This window comes from Stenella coeruleoalba (genome assembly GCF_951394435.1).
Source record: "Stenella coeruleoalba genome assembly, chromosome: 7".
NCBI classification, from domain to species: Eukaryota; Metazoa; Chordata; class Mammalia; order Artiodactyla; family Delphinidae; genus Stenella; species Stenella coeruleoalba.
In genome coordinates, this window is record NC_137153.1 from 95,700,534 (window position 1) to 95,715,507 (window position 14,974).

Consider the following 14,974-nt stretch of genomic DNA (forward strand, 5'->3'; position numbering starts at 1 on the left):
GAAGGGGAAGCTGGGACAAAGTGAGAGAGTGCCATGGACATATATACACTACCAAATGTAAAATAGATAGCTAGTGGGAAGCAGCCGCATAGCACAGGGAGATCAGCTCAGTGTTTTGTGTCCACCTAGAGGGGTAGGATAGGGAGGGTGAGAGGGAGACTTAAGAATAAGGGGATATGGGGATATATGTATACGTATAGCTGATTCACTTTATTATATAGCAGCAACTAACACAACAATGTAAAGCAATTATACTCCAATAAAGATGTTAAAAAAAAAAAAGAAATCAAACAATGGTGTGCTACTGATGCATCCCAATTTCAGAAGTGCTCCAACTTGAAAAACAGTATCTTGAAACCTATACTCTCTGTATAAAACATAAGAATCTTTTGTTTTTTTAATTTTAAAAAATGTACTTCCTTTGTTTCAGTCTGTGAAGATGTTCATCTTCTCCCTAGGTAGAAGACAGCTTGGAACTATCTTTCCAGGGAAAAGATGATGTAAAACTTGACATTTTTTTCTTCTATGAAGAGACTGACTATATGTGGAATGGAGGCACTCAGGCCAAAACAGGAAAAAAATTTAAGTATGAATCAGATAAGTACTTACAAAAGGGGCTATAGTAATAACTGCAGAAGATAGAAATAAGGAAGTAACTGAAAATGGGGGGGAAAAAAGACTGTCAAGTCTCACTGTTAGCTGATACTTTCTCAGCTTTGCCAGAGAGCCCAGTTATGCTTGAGAAGTGAGGACTACCTATAAGGACAGTCCCTGAGGAGGAAGTGCCCCTGGGCTTGTCAGTCCATAGAGTCATTGTGATTTGGAAGCCCTTGAGTCATCAGAAACGGAAAGCCAAAATAAGGAACAGAAAAATCAGGCCCAGAGCCTGAGCCAAAAAACTGATTGGCTGTTAGAGCTGTAGGAGCTTGATAATTTGATGAGAATGGGTAAGGGTCAGTAAGAAGGAGATTGTTAAGGTCACATGAAGTTTAAGTGAGGAGATTGGGATTGGCTGGAGCTGAGGTCATGAATGCTGGGCAAGCTCTGGAATGTGCCTTTAACACATAGACTGAGGGCTAATCCTTAAAGGATAGTGATCGGGCTTAACAGCTACCATATTTTGTCAAATGTAAGGTGATATGCATTGTAAGATGTACCATTATTTTATGTGCTACCAAGAAAGGAAAGACACTGCCAATTATAATCTTAAGACACATGATTCAGATAGAAAATTGCGGGGGGAGAGTGTCTCAATTCTGAATTAATTGATGGACTGCAATATGTTAGATTGGCATTTTGAACATTTTTTTTTTTAATACTGCCATAGTCAAACTCCTTGATGACGAAAGACAAAAATGAAGTTAGAGTAACTGAGTGCCCTTTATGATGCAGTTGGCCTGTTCACAGTTCTGAGAGAGAGAGAACGAATGTGAAAGAGAACCCAGAGAGCAAGGGCTCTGGAATCAGGCAGACCCCGGAAGCCTCAGCTTCACCCTAATTGTGGCCTTTAGCTTTTCTGAACATTAAGCTCCTCATCCATTAAATTTGAGTAGTACTACTGTGTATCAGGCACTACTATGAACATTTTTCAGGTATTAACACATCTAATCCTCATAACAACCACAGATAGTCTATGAGACACTGAGAATTTAAGTCGTTTGTTCAACATCACAGCGAATAAGTCAGACAGCAGCCTGTCTCTAGAGGTCATACTTTTAATCACTACCCCCTACTGCCTCTGTAATACACCTGACAGTATGAGGTACTTAGCGGAATGCTTAGCACTTATTATCAGTAAGTGGTGGTTACCATTGTTATTATTATTTAATATTATTAATATTATGATTGCTAATGTGATTGCTATCGTTGTTGTCATTCTTATGGTTGTTCTATGACCAGTAGCATAAATTTCCCTCACCAGCTAGCTGAGATTGGGGCTCCTATCATTGAATAAATTTGAGTCATTGGGAGCATTGGGGAATGTTCTACATAGCATAGAAGAAGAATTCCAAACTTGGACTGGTTTCTCCTGGGTACTTAGACATACCCTACTGGGATCACTGAATCTGTTTGAAAGCAGGGAGTCTCCGTGTAAGGTTGAACTGGTTCTGGAGGTTTGAGAGTAATCCAAACCTTTTTCTCAAAGTAATAAAGTATCCCAATTGACCCTGATCCTGGAGCATATTCCCGAAACTCATTTATTATAAAAAATTATTTTGCTTTATGACAACAAACACCTTCATGCTGAGTAAGCTCAGATTATAAGATAGAAATTAGTAAGTTAATGAATTTGTAATTGACACTCTCACTATGGCTAGGTGAATAGGGAGCTAAGTGTTTTTGACATTTAGCTATAGTTTGTTTATTCAAATATGATAAAGATGCCAAATTTAACACATAATTTAGAGGCTTTTTTTTAAACTAGGAAATAGTGTAGCATAGAAATTAAAGGCATGGAGCCAGTCTGCTTGCTTTTGAATCCCAGCTCTCTGTTTTATCAGCTATATTATCTGTACCTAAGTTTCCTCAAATGTAAAATGGGAACAATAATAGAAATTCCTACATAGAATGGTTTTAAGAACTAAGTGAGTCAATACACAAAAAGGGTTTTGAAGATAATTAAGCATGTCCTGAGTGCTAAGTAATTATAAGCTGCTATTATTAATACTCTCTGTAGCAGTAGTATTTCTCTTCTTAGTCTTACAAGGAATTTACAGATCAGAAACCTATATAATTATCTCAATATTAAACTGCCACACCTATTCTTCGAGAACTCATATGAGAATGTCACCTTTGTTCTAAGAAAAGTAATTTCTGAAGCTTGTATTATAATCATGTTAGTCTTAATTTTTCTTCTAAGGCTTTCTTAGAAGGATTTCTTTCTTCTCACTGACATGATCCCGTGTCAGACCTCAAAAGAACTATGCACTTCTAACTACTACATCTCTGGCTAGAAAAGTCTTCTTTCATTGTGCTTTAACTGCTTTTTATGGTAGCAGTGTTTGGGAAGTGGAAAGTGTTCTGATTATTTAACGAGAGAAATGAGCAGTGATAGAACTGCCTGAACAGATGGTGTGAGTCTCAGATTTTCTATCATGTTACCGTAACCTTAAAAGGCAGAGAAGAGAAAAGGGGATGGTTGTGTGGAGTAGTTTCTTTGGAAGATTCCCCCAGCCATATGCCATTTTCATTCTTTTCACTACTATTTAAGGAACTATAGAATTTTCACCACTATTGTTCCTAGAGGGAAAAATCTTTAAAGCTAGTCTAAGGGTCTTTTTATCTTTATAATATTCTACTTTTTATTCATGTGTAGTTTATTCTGAGAAAAAGCTTAATAATAATTTAGGATGCTTACCATTTTTTGAAAAGGTGAAGAGGAATGAGGAAGGAAGAAAAAAGTTTCCCCTTTCAAAACTTTATTCTGCATGCCTTCAGAATGATGTTTTTGGTCATAAGATTTAATAATAATTACAATATTGATAGCAATGTAAAGCTATAGCTACCAGGTATCAGCTAGATATCAGGCACTATGATAGGTAATTTATTATTTAATCTCATATCATCCTCACATTATCCCTGTGGGTTAGGTGTTCTCACTCCCAGTTAGTTATGAGGAAACTAAAGCCCAGAGAAGGGAAGTAACTTGTCCAAGGTCCTCTGGCCATTAAGGTAGGGCCAAGATTTAACTTCAGACCTGTTGGATTCTTAAGCCTAAATGCTTCCGTCTAAGAATTAATAGGTTAAATGAGTTAATGTATGTAGTAATGCATTTAGAACAGTACCTGCCACATAGTACTGTGTAAGTATTAGCTACGGCTGCAACTATCATTACCATATTATTATTCTATTACTATTACTACTCATATGTTGCACTGATACAAAACACTGGACCTTCAACACAGTGGTAACTTGGATTAGTTACTCTTTGGGCAAGCATTTTCTTCCCAGGTCCCATATTTCTTCCATCTTCAATTCTTACTCTAAATCTATACTTTCAACTAAAATCTAAATTCCATTCTTAAATCTTGTCTGGATTTTTAATATTTATTTTTCTTCTTCAAGTTCCAATCGCCAATAATAAAAAGTGATGAATATATTAACTATGCCTCCAGATGTGAAATTGTCATTCCAGAACTTCAGAGTTCTTACAGATGCTGCCCAGATTCCTTTGGGTTATTTCTTTCCTTCACATCTGAATCAACTGATATAAGTAGAGGCCAGAAGTTTAAGAGGCAATAATAAAAATTAACTTTTATTGAATATTTACTTTGTGCTTGGCACTATGCCAAGCTTTTATATGCATCATCTCATTTAACCCTCATCACAAGTTTATAAGGGAGATTTACTGTCACCTCATGATAGGGATGAGGAAATTAAGGCAGAGCTAAGCCTCAGACCTAGGGCCATATCACTTCAGAGCTCGTATTCTTACCCATACAGAGTGTTAGTGTTACCACAATCTCTATCATATTGTTAATACTCCCTCCATGAAAGTAGCCCTTCTATTTATTGACATTGTCAGAATATTACAGCTACCTCTGTATCCTCTGATAGGAAATCTGCTACCCCTGGGGCTACCTGTGGCTTACTTAGGCCTTCTGATATATGCAGCTTCTGCTTAGTGTATAGATCTTCAAAAAATTTGGATTTGTCCTCTGTGAGACTAGACTCATCCAGGTGTGACTCCTATATAATTTAACATTTCATTTCTGCAAAATTTATTTACTAACCGCTATGTGCTAAGGATTCTGATGTGAATATAACTTAGTTTCTGCTCTCAAGGATCTCATAATCTAGACCATGAAACAAATATTAAAGTACTCTGTCAGCAGGGTGTGATTTAAATAGGTGTCATGTATAGTTGTGATACAAATCAACTATCTAGAAGCAGCGACAAGGAAGTGTGGCATAAAAAATAGAGAAGTTTCTTAGGGAGACTTAGGAGGAATATGGAGAAAGGTCTAATAATAGGTTTATATAACTATTATTCTATTTAGATTATTCCCATTTTTTTATTATTAAAAAATTCTGTGAACATCTTTATATATAAAGTGAAAGCTTTATTAGGGGTTGTTTCTTTGAATAGATTCCCAGAACTGGAATTATTATTATTGCTTGATTGTGCTATTTGAGAAAAAGAGGAGTAATTGGTCAATGTTCTGATAAAAGTACAAGATTTTACTGCTCAGTGTCTTGTTTTTCCTTTGACTCCTTAAGTCTCTTTGCAGCTGTACAGGTCTCCTCAGTCATCTTTGTCAGCTTGCTTTATTTTACCTGCCTTTTTCCCCCCTATTTTTTAAAAATAAATTTCTAGTTTTGTGATAATTTTAGATTCACAGAAGATAATACAGATGAGTTTCTGGATACAGTCACCCAGTTTCCCCTAATGTTAATGTATTGTTACTGTGGTACATTTGTCAAAACCAAGAGACCAGCCTCGGTGCATTACAGTTAACTAAACTCTAAATATTATCTGTACTTCACCAGTTTATCTAATGTCCTTTCTCTGCTCTAGGATCAAATCCTAGACACCACAGTGTATTTAGACCCCAGCCTTTCAAAACTTGATTTCAGTCCACGATTTTAAGTGTGTCACTAGTAGTGCCAGGTTATTTATTAGACGTCATCTCATGTCCCAGTTCTGCCATTCGAGGGCATCTGCCATTGAGTTGCCTCCATTTTGAGGTTGCTCCTCAGTACCTCTAAATGGAAATAATCTCCCCTTCCTCTGAATTTCCATAGATTTTTCTTTTCCCTTTACCTCTTTTATGCTGTATTTGGGTACTTCTGCTGATTTTTCTGTCCTTTCTGAGTTATAGGTAGAATCAGTCCTGATAAATCTGTCAGGCTGAGTGAGACCTGAACCCTACTTGAAATTAAAACCAGTTCCTCTTAAGCACAGTTTACAGTGTTTCGTTAAGATGAAAGGGTGACACCAGATTGATGACTTGATCCAACGGAGCACCTTTGGAGAATCAAAGCCATAAAGTTAAGTCACCCCAGTTGTTTTCAGTCACTGCTTCAAAAGAAGTTAAAGACTGGTGTTGGTTGTTGAATCCCCACTCATAGACTCTCTCGCTCCATAGATTGATACTATGCTTCCATAGTTCTAGCTCTCAAAAAACACATTTGTCTTTTAAGTACTTACAGCTGTGAAGCTAAAAGGCAAATTTGAATAATTTCTTTAAATGAGTGCATTTAAAACATTAGCTTTTCTAAAAATGATGTTATATTTCCTACTTTGTTTATACCTTCATATTTTACAACATTTAGATTATGTCTTAGGTCTCCTTAGTAACACCTCCAAACCATGGAGGGAAGAACATTGAATGCATGTTATATGGTAATTGTATTCTTATACAATATATAGAAGTGGCAGTTCTTTGTATAGTGAGCTTTATTTGTTTTTTTAAGAGGAGACTACCTCAGAATGAATAAATAGTGGGCCTTTCACTTATATGAAGTAAATTTGGTTTTTTAAGACTGCGGTATGTTTTGTTGTTTGGATATAATTCTGTAAGAGATTCTATATGGTAGTATTCTGAGAGAAATAAAAGCAAATTTTCACTAAATGACTTCTACACAAATGTTCACAGCAGTTTTATTCATGGTAGCCAAAAAATGGAAACAACCCAAATGCCCATCTTTTGGTGACCAAATAAACAAATTATGGTATGTTCAAACAGTGGAATTCTACTTAGCAACAGAGAGGAACCAACTACTAATATATGCAATAACGTGGGTAAATTTCCAAAAGTTATGTTACGTGGAAGAATTCAAATAGGAAGAGTAGGTACTATGTAACTGCATTTATTTGAAATTGTAAAACAGGCAAAACCAATCAAGAATGTGAAAAGGTCATTGATCACCAGGGGCCAGGGTGGACTGACTGCATGCCTGCCAAAAAGCACAGGGAGCTTTGGGAAGCAGGGTGGTAGAAATGTTCTGTATCTTGATTTTAGTGGTTACCCAGGTATATGCACCTATCAAAACTCAAAATGGGTGCATTTCATTATGTGTAAATTGCAGCTTGAAAAACTGATTTAAGAGTTTGAAAGAGAAAAAAATTCTGTGACTTAGAAAATTGATACTAAGAGAAAAGAGCTCAAGATCACAAGTAGAAACAGAAGGATATCTGGGACCAGAAGCCATGAATTTGATCAAGGCAGACCTAATTGCAGTGATAAACTTGGAGCCGTTTGCATCTGCTTGGACAAATTAGATAATCTGAGATCAAAATAAACGAAGCCTTTTGTATTTAGTATGAAATTTGAAATCGTAATTTAATCTCCTTTTTTCATTATCTATTATATCCAAAAAGGAATCCTATAAAAATTGTCTGAGACAAAGCAAGCACAGCTGGAGTCTAATTACTTGTTGATGAGCTATAGATATAGTTTTTGGAAGTTACGCAGTAGAAATAAAAATGCCTTGAGGTTTTTCCCTCTGGCCTTAAAGAAAAGTCTTGTGCATGCTTTAAATGAGTAGTCTTTGATATGGTCATTAAGTATGTGCATTCAGGTGTTAAATGATAACTATCCATACAAGCTTTAATTTGTCTACTCATTGGTGATATAAATTTCTTCTACTTCACTAGTTCTGTCCTATGGCGATTGCATAGGAGAGTTTGTCAATACGATAGATGGAATCACTCAACTTACAGTGGAAGTCAGCAGAAAAACAAGGTTCAATGGGTAGAATTTTATCTTACAAAACATGTATATGCTATATGTATACTGATTATATGTTAGAAGTTTGGGACAGGATTGGCATATGGGATCTACAAAGACCTCAGAGAGACTATATTCCAGTCCCGTCTCTGAAAAGTGTTAGCCATTCCTCTATTACCCCTTTGCTTCTGTATAATCAGTGGTAGGATTGTGAGAGGTTTAGTGGAAGAGATGGTTAAAAAAATACTAGTCAGCATGCTGTAACTTTGGTTTTCAAGTGTTGGTTTTTAGGGAAGATCCAGTGGTTAGGACTCCACGCTTCCACTGCAGGGGGTCCAGGTTCAATCTCTGGTCCGGCAACTAAGACCCTGCAAGCCACATGGGGCGGCCAAAAAAAAAAAAAAAAAAAATCAAAAACAAAAGAAAACAAAGAGGGGCTTCCCTGGTGGCGCAGTGGTTGAGAGTCCGCCTGCCGATGCAGGGGACACGGGTTTGTGCCCCGGTCCGGGAAGATCCCACGTGCTGTGGAGCGGCTGGGCCCGTGAGCCATGGCTGTTGAGCCTGCGCGTCCGGAGCCTGTGCTCCGCAACGGGATAGGCCACAACAGTGAGAGGCCTGCGTACCAAAAAAAAAAAAGAAAAGAAAACAAAGAGTTGATTTCTTAGAAATGCTTAGAAAACTATGGGCAAAATTGATGCTGATGACATATAATTAATGTGGCACAATAATTCCTCACCTTGCCATATTCCCTTTGCTCCAAACACAAATCACTGATGAATAATGTCTAAAAGGCATAGCTGAGCTAAAGAGAATGAAGTAAACGATGAAGAAGGAGTATATAAAGAGAATTTCCAAATTAAAGACAGGCAAGCAGGATAAATAATAAATCTACATCTAGATACTTCTTAAGGAAACAGTAATACCAAAACCAAAAAAATTTTATAGGCTACCAGAGAAAATAGATTGCTCATAAAGGAACAGCAAATATACCTTGGCTACAATAGAGGACAGAAGATAATGGAGTAACATCTTCCAAAAGCTGAGGAGAAATAACTGTCAACTAAGAATGTTACGTACAATTAAAACTAATCCTCAAGAGGGAGGTCAAGATAAAAGCATTTGCATATGTACAAAGACTAAGAAAATTTATGTCTCACAGATCCACACTTAAAACTGTATTAAAGAACACAGAAGGAAGATATGATATATGTGAAAAAATGGTGGACACACAAATGGATAAAATATGTCAGTACATTTGTTAGCCATTACCTGTTTACCAAAAAAAAAGACGTGTCAAAAATAAGTTGAGGAGGAGGCGATTTGTTAAGTGTTCAAGGAATAAAGTATACTAAGTCCCATGTTTAGGAAGAGGATAGAGATTCTGTATACATTAAGTCTTTATTAGAAAATGTTGTAATGAAATATGTTTCTTGAAAAAATAAACAGTAAATATTACAAACAGTAATCACTACTGGATAGAAATATTATTTATAACTTCCAAACAAGCAGAACAAAAGATAATTTATAAACCTTTATCATTCTAAATGAAAGTAGGAAAGGTAGAGCAAAGAAAAAGTATGGTAAACTGAAAACATGTAAAAATAATCATAAAACTAGTCAGCATTGTTATAGCACTTACTATGTGTGTTAGATACTATTCTGAGCACTTTACATTTATAATATTTTTCATTCTATGCTAACATCTCTCTGAGGTACTGCTAGTACCCTCATTTTATACATGAGGTTAAGGCGCAAAAACATTGACCAAGGTCACACACGACAGTAATTGGTGAAGCCAGGATTTGAGCCAGATAGTCTGGCTCTAGAGTTCAAAATATGTCCAAATACATAATTTATTGCAATAAATATTCACAGATTAAGCTAACCTACAAAAAGATAAACAGTATCAAATGAGATAGAAAACAACATTTAACTATAAAATACTTGGAAGAGGCACACCTGAAGCAAAATCACATGGGAAGGTTGAAAATTACAGGAATAGAAAAAATATACCCCAATATTATTAGCCAAAGAAAATTCTACTGTAATTTTACTATCAGACAAAATAGAATTTTATTGGGTTGTGGTGGGGGAGACTGTTAAAGGATTAAAAGGCCCACTACATAATTTTACAAAGGAACAGCTCACCAAGAAGAAATAGTATTCATGACCTTTATGACTCTAACAATATAGTCTTGAAATATATAAATCGAAAACTGATGAAATTCTGATGAATATTTGACATGTCACAATTTTGGTGGGAGATTTTGGTATACTTTTATTTTAAAAACTGCTGGGTCAAGCAAAGAAGAAACTAGTAAAAATATGCAAGATATGGACAAAATCAACAGGCTTGATCTATTTGACATATATATATATATATATATATATATAAAAGTATTATTTATATATATATATGAAAGTATTCATCCAGCAAATGCTGCATGTACTTTCTTATCCACTATAAATGGAGCATTTATAAAAGTTGATCATGTACTACAACATGAAGGCAATCTCAATACATTTGAAAGCATTAATAAAATTCTTGTGAGGTGTGTGTGTATGAGTGTAATTCTCCACATTAACAGATTAAAGGGAAAAAAAAAACTCTGATTATTTCAGTAGATGGCATTGTATGACCACAGTGGAATTGAATTAGAAATCAAGAATTAAAAGACATCTTTAAAAAGTGTGGAAGCTTTAAAATGCCCTCTTTAATAACTAATGAATTAAAAAGGAGATCATAGTGGAAATTACAAAAGTTTTAGGATTCAAATAGGATGCAGTTAAGAGGATAGAGGTAAACTTGTAGCCTTTAAAACAATAAGTATTTCAATGGCTGTTGTGAGGTACCCCGTATGGGGGCCTCGTAATCTAATTCAGACTCACCCACACCCCCCACCCCATCGTCTAAAAAGTAGGGCGGAGGGAAGCCCATCAGTGGGGCACAAGCTGAGTGCATTTAGTCACTCCATCCCATGTCCCTTGGGAAGGTCTGAGACTAGGAGAAAAAAAAAAACAAGTATGAAAGAATAGGTTTGAAAAAATTAAGCTACCAACTGAAGAGATGAAAAGAACAGCACAGTCAGTCTAAGGAAAGTGAAGGAAGGAAACCAAGACAAGAAATTAATAAAATAAAAAACAAACAGTATCATGGGAATTCCCTGGCAGTCCAGTGGTTAGGACTCCGTGCTTTTGCTGCCAAGGGCCTGGGTTCGATCCTGAGTGGGGGAACTTAGATCCTGCAAGACATGTGGCTCTGCCAAAAAAAGAAGAAAAAGAAAGAAAAACTCTCAAAGATGAACAAATCCAAATGCTAGTTCTTAAGATAACAAATTATAAAAGTAGTAAACTAAGTAGACATCTAGCAAGATTGATCCAAAACAACTGTGTTACACTGACTCAAAAGAAAATGCTATGGACAACTAAGACAACAGTCTAAAATGCGATATTAGAGAAAATGTGAAAATGACAAAATTTTAACTCAAGAAGTTCTAAATAACTTATTAAAGAAATTGAATTACTAATCACAAATCCTCCTTTCCCCTTTTTTCCCCTACTAAAAGACCTAGAAAGTTTACAGGAAAGTTTTACCATGCCTTCACAGGATAGATTATTCCCTTATTTTGGGGGAAAAAAAAGAAAACTGCTTTAAGCAATTCATTTTATGACTGATAGCAAAACTGGACTCGGACAGTACCAAAAAAAAAATTTTAAGGGAAATTACTGTCTTAGTGAACACAAATGAAGATATCCTGAATGAAAAACAAATGAATAGAATTTTGTAGTATGTGTGTGTATTAGTGTAATTCTCAACACTTGAAAGATTAAAGGGAGAAAAAAGTACGTGATTGTTTCAATAGATGACATTAAAAACTTTTGATACATTTCATAATTAACAACAACAGCAAAAGGCCTTTTAGTAAACTTGGACTAAAGGGGATCTGAAATTTTTTTAACCTAATAAAGGGAATATGCCAAAAATCTAGAGTGAGCAATCGTATTTAATGGTAAAACTTCAGAAGCCTTTCTGTTAAAATCAGGAAAAAACATAAGAATGCATGCTGTCCCTGCTTTAATTAAGCAGTGTGCTGGAGGGCTTAGGCACTGGAATAACACAAGAAAAAGAAATTAAGAGTTAAAAGAAGAGACAAAATTGGTAATGAGAATAAATTATTGTGTTGTTTTGCAGGAAATTCTTGTTTAAAAAAGCTCTGCTGCTCCAACTCTAGAGTTTAATGCAAACTTATGTTTAAAAAGGTCAGATTCAGTTGTCATTGATGATGTCTCTCTCTCACTTAGCCTAGCTAACTAATTAACAGTAAAAACAGCGCTTTTCATTTAGCAATTATGTTTTTAGGTGGTACAGTTAAACTGATGAAATTACTTTATCCAACCACCAATAAGTAGTTTTACAGATTTTAAGGATGTCTGTGAGGGAAAAAATGGTCTTCTCCAACTAACTCTTAATTCTAACTACTGCTTTTTGCAAAAATAAAAAGAAGTAAAAGTGGTATGAACTAGAAAATGAATGGAAGGATTTTGTGTGTGTGTGATAAGATCCCTTGAATTTATATTCTGATTTGGGGTTGTTTAGTCTGAATTTAAATCTGTTCACATTTTGGATCCTATCTCAGAGCTTTAAAGTACAAACTACTTAGGAGAACTTAATGTGGGCTTTAAAAGCTAAGGTAACATTGACTCTAATTATAGTCTTAGTCATTATTTACTAGTAACCTGGACAGGGTACATGGCATGTGCTGTTCTGAGTCACTCACCCCCCCTTTTCCTCTCCACAATCCCGTTTTACAATCAGTTTTCACATTTTATTGTTTATCTTCCCTCTTCTCCTAGGAAGCTGGAATTTTCTTTTTGCTGAAAGGCTTGAAAATTATTTGGTGAAAATAAAAGCACAAAGATAGTTTAGGGATGTTTTTATTTAGGAACAAAAATTAACATTTGAGTTAAATTGTCTTTGAGTAATTTTAAGATTGCTTATATATTTTAACTGTTTTGTTTTTGTTCATAAATCTTTCATTGTTCAATGAAAGCTTTGAACGTTTCATTTTATAAAAGCTTTTATAAAATTTGTAGTATTCTCATCCATTGTATCATCCTGGACTTACGGTTTTTCTTTCTTTCATCTCTTTGATGAGACTGTAGAGGATTATATTTAAGAGGGACATTTCTTGGCCTATGTTACTAGATGGACCATGATTTCTGCCTCATTTCAGCTTCAGTGTGTCAACTTGATAGGATGGGACAGGTGGACATTCTGCTGACCAGCATCTTGATCGGGGAGGGTGGAGGCTGATGATGGATGGATATGTCTCACGACAAAATAAGCAAGTCCATGAATATGAGTGTGCGGAGTAAAATTGGGACCAGCAGATGGTGGAGCTGTGCTGTATCCTATTTCTCCCTCAGCTTTGAGGTTTGCTGTGGCCTTCTTTTCACAGAAGCCAGCTGGTATTGTCTGTTAACTGCCAGCACCTATTGGTTTGTGTAGAAGGGACTTGTTGCTTTCTTTAGAAATGTTCAGCCTCTCATTTCCATCTGTGGCTTTATGTTCATCTGGTGGTAAAATAATATTCAAAAGCAAAATATCTGAGAACTGACCTTTCCTTGGAGAACATCCCAGTTAGATCCCATTTCTGTAATCTGATTACTCTTTGACATCTGGTTTTTCTCTGTTCCTTTTTTCTTTAATCCTCTGATATTTTAAATTTCTTTAATCTCTGCTATTGCCACTTTAAATCTCATTACTGAAGGTTCTTGCCATGTTGTGAAGAGAAGAAACGTTTCTCAGAAAGCAACAACACAGAATATAGCATTAAAATATGAACTTAAATCTAACGAACCTGCTAGTTTTAACTTTCCTTTGTAATATATAGAATTTCATTTACTAATCCAAAGTACCTTTAAGAAACATGGGGTTTTTTTAGTATAATTTCTGAAACTTACTAATTGAAATAATTCTGCTATAAGTTGAGTTAAATTCATTATAACTAGTGGGCTAGCTTAGAGATATTCTTTTACATTTGAGATGAAAAAAAGAAAGAAAGGCCAAAAAAACAAAAAGGTGGGTTCACGTGAGGGATGGAAGCAAGGGAGGAGCCTGGGAGAGCATCTTGGAGTTGTGCTTGCTCTGTTTCCCTGGAAAATCCATGCTGTGAAGGAAAAGAAGATTCACCTTACACATGTGATGCTTATTTTGGTTTTCTTTAGTTAGGTTCTTTTAGTAGCAGTTTGGATTTGATGGAGATTTAATGATGTGTAACCTATTAAAAATAAGCAAGAAAGAAGTAAGTTTGAGGCTGAGAACAGAAATTAAAAAGGGGAGGTGACAAAATAAAAGGCAGAGCAGGAAGAAGGTGGTTTGTATAACTGTTTCCTTTAAGAGAAGTATTGTTGAAGTACAGTAGATCCAAGCATTAGATCTCTATTCCTGCATCTGAGGAGGGGGTGGGGTGTGAAGCTTTGCTCAAAAAGCCAACATATAGTGGGTCTTACCATGTTCACGTATTGTGGTATGAAATTCTTATTACTGTGCGAGTTAGGAAAGGAGTTTGAGAAATATCCTGACTGATCCTGGGAATTTCTCCTTCAGCTATCTAAGGTCATCAAAAGCCATCTGGGACCACAGTGAAACCCAGGAGACAGGAATTAACATGTCCTCTCACAAACACACAAGCATTTATGATGCTATTGCTGGAGAATGTCATACATTGCCAGGATTGATTCAGGTTCTCTGGCTAACTAGGAGGGTTTTGTTTCCTCTCTCACTGCTATGTGCCTCCCTCCATGTACTACGAATTCCAAGTATTAGAAATGTAGTCAAAAAGAATATTTATATATTTATCAGTATTTAAGGAATGGCCACAACCAAATCCAAGCACTTCCCCAGGGTTTTCTGACCTCTATCATTTTCCTCCATCTTTTGACAACTTTTTGCTTTGACTTCATTCTCAGACCGGCTCTCCCTGCTAACAGCAAAGATGGCCACTAGCAGTGCTCAGTTTCCATCCTACAGCTTAGAAACCTCAGCAGAAGAACACTTCTTCCCCTGATAGTTCCAAAAGAAATTCCAAGGCTGATTTTCATTTGCCTAATTTGTGTAAATTTCCATCCCTGACCCAATCACTATAATTTTCTGGTTAGGCCTGAGTCTTTTTTACCCATCTCTGGGGCCTAGGGGTCAGGTCAGCCCCTCCTGACCCATATGGACTGGGAATAGGGGAGATAAACTGGGGTGCTATTGCCATTAGAAGAAGAAAGAGATATTGGACAGTCAGAAACAG

General features: G+C 36.0%; 1 protein-coding gene across 5 annotated transcripts in view; it reads left to right on the forward strand.

The window, feature by feature from the left end:
* The window catches only part of FKTN (fukutin), an 89,156-nt gene that overhangs the window by 52,436 nt on the left and 21,746 nt on the right, over positions 1–14,974 (forward strand). For 4 of the 5 annotated variants that reach the window (XM_079927073.1, XM_079927074.1, XM_079927075.1 and 1 more), the window contains exon 9: positions 459–586. In XM_079927073.1, the coding sequence (XP_079783199.1) occupies positions 459–586 (128 nt within the window). The remainder of the gene's footprint in view (positions 1–458; positions 587–14,974) is intronic. The other variant, XR_013829119.1, reaches the window with a different exon arrangement.